The 10,987-nt window shown below is 34.8% G+C and overlaps 1 protein-coding gene across 4 annotated transcripts in view; it reads left to right on the plus strand.

Annotated features, from left to right (window-relative positions):
* EPHA7 (EPH receptor A7) overlaps positions 1 to 10,292 on the plus strand; it is a 170,051-nt gene extending 159,759 nt beyond the window's left edge. For all 4 annotated transcript variants that reach the window (XM_037162103.2, XM_037162104.2, XM_037162101.2 and 1 more), the window contains exons 15-17: positions 3,773 to 3,966; positions 4,970 to 5,125; positions 6,841 to 10,292. In XM_037162103.2, the coding sequence (XP_037017998.1) occupies positions 3,773 to 3,966; positions 4,970 to 5,125; positions 6,841 to 6,955 (465 nt within the window). In that variant the 3' untranslated portion in view covers positions 6,956 to 10,292. The remainder of the gene's footprint in view (positions 1 to 3,772; positions 3,967 to 4,969; positions 5,126 to 6,840) is intronic.
* Positions 10,293 to 10,987: the final 695 nt, after the last annotated feature.

The following is a 10,987-nucleotide window of genomic DNA, read 5'->3' on the forward strand; positions in this document are numbered from 1 at the left end:
ATTTAATGAGTAAATATAGTTACTATAGTTTTTAATTGAGATATATTGTATTTTCTTTAATATAATTCCTAATGGATTTTCATCAGCCTTTAAGTGTAAGAAATAAAGTTCCTGTTCATCAAAAAAAAAAAAAATCTGCAGATGTATAGCTCTCTCAAAGAAAAATCTTTATATAAAATGACGTCTAATGTAATAAATATTATAGAAATTGAAAATACTCATCATTAGCATTCACATCAGCTGTCTTTTAATTGCAATTATGTCCTAATTAAGTCAAATAACATTATTACTCCCAAATTTTGAAATTCTTCATTGTACAGATTAGGGGTTTTTTTCTGTATATATTACTCTACAAAGTTGTTTTTCCTCACTTCAGGTTAGGCCAATACAATTTTTATTTTATTAGTAGATAGACATAGGATGATGAAAAGTAAGCTTCTGTCAGTACATGGGACATAAAGATAAGTTCTTACAGTGGTCCGCTTTAAGACATTTGTGAGATTTGAAAATATATCAAGCTCTAACTAAATTTTTGTGAGCCCTCAACTTTTTAAAAGCCACCACCAATGTATGTCTTTATATTTTTATATTAAGAGAGACACAGAATTGTGACTTATTGTAAAACTTTACCATAATCTTGTAAATTGGGCCCAAAATATTTAATTATATGAAATGTGGGTTATGTCATGTAAGGTTAGCAAAGCGAAGGGGGCATGAGCAGAGAACAGAGGCCAACCGCGTTACATCCCATTGTGAGTTAATACAGGCCCATTAGCATGGGTCATTCTGTGCTTCTTTTTCTCTTAATTACAGTGGTCACACTAATCATACTGAAACACTACCAACAAGCACCTTCTGGTTTTATTTCTAAGTAACTTTTTACAGAATATACCAACACTCCCTATTGTATCCCAGTGGTTTTTTATAGATGGCATTTACCTAGTCACTTCTTACTCCTCAGGGACCTATCTAAAATTAGAAATGGCTTATAAATTTTTTCTCTGACTTTTATTACAATCCTAAGGCTAGATATGGACAGGCCAAATCAAGGTATTTTTGGAATTTCACAAAAGGATGTTTTAATGAATTGCATGAATAATTATGTAATGCTCTAAGAAGTCAAAGTTCTTACCTTACCTGTCTGTGAGCTGTACTGTTTCCAAACACTCCGAACAGTCTGCAGATAGTGATTTTTATTTTCCTCACTGGAAACAATGAAGCTAACCAAATGAAAAACCACAGACCCTTTAGGTTTGGTTTGTGCCCAATTTATCTCCTGTTGGCTGGTCAGTGTTCAAAGGGGATGCACAGTTAATGCCAGCCCTGCTCTGTGCAGGCCGCGGTTCCCAGCAAGTACCGCTAGTGCTCCTGTAGGTGAGGGCATGAGAGTTAACTGAACCATTATGGTCCCAAAATTGATTCCCAATCCATAACATCTTACTTTAAAAGTTATGTATTGCATCTGCTCCATGAGAAATGTGTAAACCACTGTAAGCTTTGAGAGCTAGAAGTTTTATTTTGTGTTGCAATAAATGTTTCTCTGCTATCCTAAGAAGCATGAAGTTCCTATAATGCGATAAGAAGCTGTGGGGTTAATTAACTCCTTCATTTCTGTAAGAGTCATTAAATGGTACTACACTGTGTTCATTGATGGAAAGACAAGAACTTCTCATGTTCAAAACTAGAGAAACTTATGGGAGAGTTGTTGAAGAGTATTAGGTCAGGAGGATCATGGTAAGATTTAGGTGTACCTTTTAAAAGATTGTGTAGAGAGAAACGAAAAAGGAAAGCCCCTTTTACCTGCATTGCTTCTTTCTGGACATCAGAAGGAAGACAAGCTACGAGAGGGAAACCGGTTTCGAGGCAGTAATAGGACCGCAGTAATGTTACGGCCAGGGGAACGGAGCCCTACCCAATCAGAAGATACTGCGTGCGTTCCCACACGAGCAAACTCGAATACAAGGAAAGCCATTCCTTTCCCAATGAAAAAGCGCCCCCACTTGTTTATTATTTGGTCGTTCTGAATAATAAAGTTTTTAGAAGTTTTTATTTACCTATGCACAATTTGTTTAAAAACTTAACCCAACTTTCCAGAGTGCATTCCTCATACTTCTCCTACATCGTTGAACAGAGTGCCCCCCTGGAGTGGTGCACAAAGCCACATGAAATTGTTTGCATTTAATGTATTTTTTCAATTTAATTCCCCCTATAGTTACTTGTGACCTTGACAGTTACCATTTGTGTATCTTTGCTTATAAGACATATAAAGTGCCTATGGAAAATGCAGGTGAAGATGTCTAGTAAACTGATGTATAAAATAAAACACAGTGATGAGGGGAGAATTTGGACCGAGGACTTTATACTTACAACACTCCTCAAAAATGACTGTAATTAAGTTAATCTGTTTACCTTCTAAACTTTATCATTTTGCACATACAGGTGTTTTAAAAATTCAAATGGACTCTTTTTAAACAAAGGATTTTCTCTAAAAATTGTTGATAACAGCTACTGTATTCATTCCATCCTACACCCTTTTACATTTGTATGTGCCGTTCATAAATGTCAACAAGCATCTTAAGGATCTGATTTCCTACAGATAATAAGTTAATCAACATTTCTTAAAGCCAGCTTATTGTCTGCCCACCTTTGACTTTATTTTCTTCACAGACTCAAGGTCACCTTTTTTTTCAATCATTTTTCCTTATATTTCTGCTATATTATGTCAGTATCAAAGGATTTTTAACCTCCTATCAATGTTACAATATTTCGTGAGTTTTTCTCTTTTGTATTGTTTGCCTTCCTGTTACTTTCCTTGTGCTGCTCAGATTTGTGGCAATGTCTGCTTTTCAGAATCTGTTTTTTTCTTTCCATATAAGTAAAAAAAAGTTTGAATAAGTAATTTTAGACTTTCTGATTGCCACATACAAATGCTTATAAAAGTCTATTTTTCATTAACATTCAGAACTTCATGTAAATAGCATTTTAGGCTGTTATTACATATAAATATGCAGTTATGTGCTGATAAAAGTTTAACAGCCAGAACTCTAAGTAGGAAAGCCCTGATTTGTAACCTTTTTCAATTTCTTAGTGGAAGCCCTTGCTCCCCCCGCCTCCCCGAAGGCTAGTTTAATCTGCCACTGTGAGGCCACTAAACTTGGAGCCCCAAGGTGATTCAGTCACCTTGGGGACTAGCACAGACTGGTTCCCACACACTGTATCTGACACACTATAGACTTTCTAACATGTAAGCTTCATAGTATTTAATACAGTATCGTGCTTGGTAATATTTTGTCATGGTACATTCACATATTTTAATATCTTGCTTAAAAGTGTTATTTGAACTTTGTAAAAAGTGAAACTTTGGGGGGTTCCATTTTGGGTAACATAGAACTTCCTCTTACAACTCGGAAAATGTATAAATCTATGGAGAAATGTGTACATGTGCAACTATTATTGTACATGTAAAATAGTTCCATAACATCTTTCCTTTTGAAAACCTCTGGGATGACATTAAAAAATTTTCCATCTATTGCCCTCTGAGTGAACTTAATTGCTGCTCTCTATTGCTGAATTAACTGCAAAATGTCATCATATCCTGCACTTTATGCACCCATTAATAACATGCTTAATATTCATGGATATTTTGGGAAAAAATAAGTCTTTTGCAAAGCAGTGTGCTTCACTTTTATAAATCACTTTGCCTACTAGGCAATTTACTTAATTATACCTGAATCTCATTCGGTAATATCTTTAATGTCCTGTTGGCTATTAGGTTATAAAAGCAATAGAAGAAGGTTATCGTTTACCTGCACCCATGGACTGCCCAGCTGGTCTCCACCAGCTGATGCTGGATTGTTGGCAGAAGGAACGCTCCGAAAGGCCAAAGTTCGAACAGATAGTTGGAATTCTAGACAAAATGATTCGAAACCCGAATAGTCTGAAAACACCCTTGGGAACCTGTAGTAGGTAAGAAAAACCTAAAGGAAGGGAATCTGGAGAAATTAAAGTGTTCATGGGAATGATTTTTCATCTCAGTCCCACCACCTTGGCAAGTTGGCATTTGTGTTAAATTATAAATCCATATTAAATATACTGTGTTTGCAGAAGATTTTACTTTTTCAGATCCCTAACTGAATTAGTGTTTAAAGAGATCTATTAATTATTATTGCTTTTTTCCCTTAAAAGTTATAATAGATATCATTGGCTGTCATTTAGAAAACTTTTTAAATTGAAATTTTGTAATTAGGTGGCATTTCACATTTCCAAATTACTATTATTATTGCGATTATTATTATGTGACTTTTTATCACTGCTGCCCTGGTTTGTTACATAGTATCAATTTTATTATTTGCTTGTAGTTAGTAAAATTATTCTCTCACATTAACATTTATAAAAGTAATTCAGTACATGATTAAAGTATGCCAGCTTTAAACAAGTCTGAAACACTTGACTTCCTGCATTATAATGCATAGTAGTAGCTATTCAGCCTCAGAGGCCAGGTAAGCCTGTTCTCCAGTCTGCACTGGTTGTCCCTTAAGCCTTGCAAAAGCATGTGAGCCACCAGGTGCTCATACGGCCGCCATCAGTGCAGTGGGCTCAGAATGTCTTAACAGCAGCCTCCTTTTCTGAACAAGTCAGTCCACAGCCAAATGTGCTTCCTTTACTCCCAGCTATGTGTGGAAAAGCAAATGAACAAATATTTACTGATTACAAATACTGTTGGCTATATTTTAAAAATGCATAAAATGGGTCCGTATATAAAAATATATAAATTTTGGAGTCTGTAATTATTGGGTAAGCTTTAGGTATGACATTTTATTAGCATATCTATTCATTTTTATACTTTATAAGTATTATAATAACATTAACTTAAATATGTAATTTTATTCCTTATACCCTTATTTTTGCATGGTACAAGATCTGTTCCCTTAGAAGTTCATGAAAAAAAATTTGTTTTATTTTTATCTAGGCCAATAAGCCCTCTTCTGGATCAAAACACTCCTGACTTCACTACATTTTGTTCAGTCGGAGAATGGCTACAAGCTATTAAGATGGAAAGATATAAAGACAACTTCACAGCAGCTGGCTACAACACCCTTGAATCAGTTGCCAGAATGACTATTGAGTAAGCTTAAACTTTAAAAATTATATTTAAGAATGTATTAGGTACAATCCATACATTCAAGGTATATGAAAGAGGTATGAACCGCAAAACCATGGAGAAAAGTATCTCTTTAATAAATGCCTTCTATGTGCCAGGCATTATGCTAAATCACCTTTTAACGTATAGTATCTTTTTTAATCCTCACAGCAACAGTTTTGTTAACTCGGTAGTTTCACCCACAACAAGGCTCAGGCTCAGAGAACTTAAGTATTTTCCCCAAACTGACTCAGTTGAGTGGTAGCTAATCTGTCTCTGCAGCCAGTGTGCTAAACACCATTCAGTGAGACTTTTCTTTTTTCATTAACCATGGTATCCTTAGGTTCCTACTCTTCACTGCAAAGGAGGATTTCTTTCACCAGGTTTGTGTCAGACGTTACAATCTCAAAGTTTCAAACCCAACACCAGAATGCATTAGGACTTTCAATACGATTATTTTCTGAAGAGATCAAAGGAAACCATTTAATTCACTGTAACTATTGTAACAGTTTAGTTTAACTTACCTATTGGAAAGTGTGGATTGAGTCAAAAAATTTTTTAACCTTAAGAGTCACCTGATAAAACAACTTAGAAATTGCTGTGATCTGGAAGTAAAAACTAATTTTCTGCTTTGGCTCCATCACCGATTGTGTGGCCTTAGGAAAACAATTTAATCTACCCCAACCTTGCCTTCTTTGGCTGCTACATAACTCATGGGTGATGCTGTTTCTCTCAGTCAGTGTGTTTGAAAATGAGAAACAATTATCAAGTTTCCATTAGCGAGGTCCTTTTTACCTACTATTGTGAGAAGGATTTACACTTTTCAGATGAAATGAAGGCCAGCAGTCCTTCCCGGTGTCAGGAAATGTCATGTACATGAATTTAACAATGTGCATGCTATCTGCCTAGTTTTCTGCTAGGTACCATGTGGGCAGAGCTGGTACAATGATCCTTGTCTTTCTAAAGTAAGGTGCTCCCCTTAAAGACCTTGCCTCTCCAAGTCTTATTAGATACTGCTGCAAAATACTACCACACTGTCCTGTTGCTGTATTTTAGCTGCTTGAATACCTAACCTCAGTCTTTCTGGCTATCAAGAAAGACAAAAAACATATACACAGATCCAGTTAGCTTATGTCAGATTTAAGCTATTAAACATGGGCAATGGGTATTGTACTCTTTAAGAAATGATCAAACTGAACTGAAAGTAAGTATATGACCAATAATATGCTCAGAACTACCATATAATTAAACTCTGTCAAATTTATACAATCAATGAAAATTCTTGTTCTATTAGAAGCCAGAACTGTATCTGTTCATACCATACACATATTTGAATACCAAAATATTTTAAATTTCACTTAGGTTCAAGATCACAATGTTTCATCTAACATTTCCTAATGTCATCTTAAGTTAACAATAATTTTAACACTTTGATAATTTCCTACATAAAATTTCAAGTCACTTTTAAACTATCTTATCGGCTAGTTGAGAGCTGAAGCAGCGAGGTTTTCACAAAGGAGAAGGCAATGCAGGTCGCTGACCTGACCTGCTGCAGGAATGTGACCACATACCCAGGAACACCAATACGAGATCTGTGCACATAAGATACACGGATTATTCAGTTAAGGAGTTGATGACAGTCTGCTACCAAATAAAGTCTCGGTAAGCTAACTAATAAAAAATGCATCTGTCTTTTTCAGCGATGTGATGAGTTTAGGGATCACACTGGTTGGCCATCAGAAGAAAATTATGAGCAGCATTCAGACTATGAGAGCACAAATGCTTCACTTACATGGGACCGGCATCCAGGTGTGACGGGTGCTTCTCCCTTTCCAGGGAGGCTGCAGACTGGAGAGAACAGTGCTGGCCTTTGGTGTGTGCATAGGATGCTGCTACAAGACAGCTGAGTCCTGGGTCCTTTTTAGAGTGAAGAGAAGATTGATGAAGCACCTACAGACTTGAATTCCTAAGTGCCACCAGAACACATAAAAAGGGAATTTAGGATCCACCACTGGTGGCCAGGAAAACAGCAGTGACAATAAACAAAGTACTACCTGAAAAACATCCAAACACCTTGAGCTCTCTAACCTCCTTTTTATCTTATAGACTTTTTAAAATGTACATAAAGAATTTAAGAAAGAATATATTTGTCAAATAAAATCATGATCTTATTGTTAAAATCAATGAAATATTTTCCTCAAATATGTGATTTCAGACTATTCCTTTTTAAAATCATTTGTGTTTATTCTTCATAAGGACTTTGTTTTAGAAAGGTGTTTATAGCTTTGGACCTTTTTAGTGTTACTCTATGACACATTACTACACTGGGTACTTTTGAAAGAATCTCAAATTTAAAAAAAAGAAAAAAATAGCATGATTGAAGATATCTCTGTCAGAACATTGGTATCCTTGTGCCATTTTATTTTGTTTAATCAGTGCTGTTTTGATATTGTTTGCTAATTGGCAGGTAGTCAAGAAAATGCAAGTTGCCAGGAGCTCTGATATTTTTTAAAAAGAAATTTTTTTTTTGTAAAGAGCAGACAACACTATCTTTTTAATGAAACAAGCAATAATGATCCATAAATACTATAAGGCACTTTTAACTGATTGTTTATAAAGTGATTTCACTAGACAGAATTTACTAAACAAAAAAATCAAATTGTAGGTTTATGACCACAAAAAATATGAGGTACATCATCTAAAGAATGTTGGTGGCGGTGAGTCTCTGAAAGCGAGAACCATCCAGTGTTACCTAAAATTTAGTGTGAGCACATCAAGATTTTTTTCAATATTGTGACATTAGGGAATTTAGGGTAAATAGTTGGCATATAATTTTATATCTTGTTCTGTTTAATGCAGTCCAAACAGAAGTGGAAAGAATTAAGTTTTATATTAGAACTCTGAAGCATGATACAAGGGGCAGTTCACAATTTTCACCGTTCAAAACAAATTTGCTGCACAGAATATCGCCAATGCAGCTAAAGAAAAAAGTTATTTTATTTGTGAACACTGAGAAACTTAAGTAAAAAAACCCTTTTTACCATGGCCGAAAGAGGTGAAGAATCTGACTTCCTTCCAGCTTTGTTTATTATTCCATATTATTTGGTTACATATTAGAATTTCATAAGCAATAACTAAATATCTTTATAGCTATTTCAGGAATGTATACATATTGTGAGTACTGCTTTCAAAAGTTACGAAAATCATGAACTACCCCAGAACTGAACTGTTGTATTTCCAAAGAGAATTGGGCTGTTTATAATGATTTTAATAGAGAAAGATCCCACGGTCGGTCATAATTGGTCTTGTTTGATAACGTGGGCATCCACAAACAAACAAACAACAGAAACAAAATCTGTAAATGTTCCTTTGTAAAACTTGTAAATTTTATTTATACTGTCTTGTTTTGTACACACATTTCTCTGTAGTGGGCTCTGAATACTTTGAAAATGCACTATATTTTTCTATTTTACTTGCACAGCATCACAGAAGAACAGGTATTTTCAGTGCTACATAATGTGTCTTCCCACATTTAGGACCAAAGATGGCTATAGAAAAACTCAAATGGATTGCTTCCCAAACCCCGCCTCCCCCCTTTTTTTTAAATCGCTGTACAGTGTTATTTGATATTTTTATTTATTTTTGATTGACTAGAAAAATCATTTTAATTTCACTAAAATGTTTTTGTCCCTAAGGAAAAATAATCTGTAAAATAATTTTAATTAGCATAATACAGTCACCTAGATACTTCCATTTGTAATCTTTGTAATAGACTGTAAATATATTTTTGGAACTATAACACAATGTGCTTGAGGGTTATTTTTCAGTGTCTTCAGTGTATACAAGTGTTTATACTAAGTACAGCACTTTACGATTCTAATCAGTAGCATTGGCCTTTGTGAGAATGAATGGAAGAGTTTGAGTGAGTGTTCTTAATTCCATGTGGATTCTAGACTCACTAATAACGAAGTTCTTTTCCTGTTCATAGCTTAAGGTGCTTATTTTTTCTATTAAAATTAAATTAACAAAAAAGCCATTCTAGAAATAGAAGATAGAGTATGGTACATGCAAACGGTGTCTTTCCTGCTTTTTTCTAGCACTAGATTTATAGCCGAGTAGTCTTTCTTGAGTAGAAGGGCAGAATAAAAAAGTTTTTTTGATTTTTTTTTTCAAAAATAACTTTTCTTCAGCAATATACCTCATCTGCCTTAAATTTTTTACAGCTCTTTACAGGGAAAGGGGAGAAGGGATGGGAAAGACACAGCACAATAGGAAATGTATGATGACATCACTCTCTCGTTTGTAAGTTTCATTTCCCAATCGACATTATAATTTGAAACATGTGTGAAACAGATATTCAGAGAAAAAAAGGATTAACATTGTAATGCTGATTGTAATACTCTCTTCCAGAAAGAGATGAAATGGTTATAACAATAAGAATGTATAACTTGCACCTTGAACTTTTTTTCTTTTTTGATAAATTAGTGCTCAGGGGAGGAAAAGTAAAGAAAGCAAATGTCAAAAGTAGAATTCAAAAATTATAAAAATGCAAAAAAATGGCCTCTTTACTTTAATAGAGCCACCTTTTTTAGAACACTGTCTTCACACTTGACTTGTCTTTTGCATTCAGTACTGAAATAAAGGTGATGTTTATGACATGTGGATCGAATGTTTTCTCAGCAATGGACCTGGGCCTCGTTTACTAGGACTGGTGGTTTATGCTTGTCAGAGCGCTATTAGTTGAACCATATTGTACACTTATGTAATCTACATTAGCTAGTGCTATTTAGGACTATATTTTAATTGCTCCTCTTATCCGTGATTTTAAGACAATTAAAATGGTGTAATTCACCTCTTTTTTAATTTAGGTAATGCTGATATTCTCCCTTTTGTTTCCTGAGTAGCTTAGAACTGTGCTGCTCACAGATGTGCATGTTCAAATAAATTACTGATGTGTATTTTTTTTGCTTATCTGTGGAGAAATCATGGGGAACTTGGGGCGAGATGTGCTTTTTGTTGGTTGAATTTGTCCCTCCTTGCCTAAGAATTATTACAGGGGTCATCCTTTTTATAAGGACCAACTGCTTTTGAACAGTGTCTTCAATGTATCAAGCACAAATAACTCTTTCTTCAACACAAATCATAAGTCTCTTTTTACCAGCTTAAAATAATAAACGAGTCTATTAGACAATGTAAAGAAAACCCTGTCTCCAGTCATTGGCGGATTCATTTATGCCCCTGACTTATTCTTTATTTTCTTATACAATATCATGAAGGGAGATATTCAGAGTAAAGGTTTATTGAAATATTTCTGTGGACCCATCTGACTATGAAGAGAATTAATACCCTTTGCTTCCCCTCATCCTCTTGCCCTCTGATTTTACTCCACTCTAACTATTAAAGAATAACAGGTTAAGAAAAGGCCTTTAAAGGGCCATACTGTCAGACACTTTTGTTAAAACCTTTTTTGCTCCTTTTGAAACTACAGCTACATTTGAACTAACAAGAATATTTCCATGGGGAAGGTAATATTTCATCACTGGATCCTGATGAATATTTTATCCATTTGGTAAAATGGATGTGCATGTGTGTGCATGTGTGTGTATGGACCTATATATAACTTTGAACGTTCACATTTAATGTTCTGCAGGACGCAAATATAGGGTATGGAGCAAATGGAAAAGTGAGCTAGTTGATGGTCTGGTAGAGTGTTTCACTGACACCGACTGCAAGATCATTTCAAATTGCACCTGAAATGAAGAAAACCATACACTACTTTTCCTACAGCACCATCATCTTAAGCTCTACAAGCTCTTAGTGAATGTCCAAACATATTTCAAAAAATGA

The sequence above is a fragment of the Artibeus jamaicensis genome, unplaced genomic scaffold (genome assembly GCF_021234435.1).
Source record: "Artibeus jamaicensis isolate MK-2021 breed Jamaican fruit bat unplaced genomic scaffold, CSHL_Jam_final contig_387, whole genome shotgun sequence".
Taxonomy (NCBI): domain Eukaryota; kingdom Metazoa; phylum Chordata; class Mammalia; order Chiroptera; family Phyllostomidae; genus Artibeus; species Artibeus jamaicensis.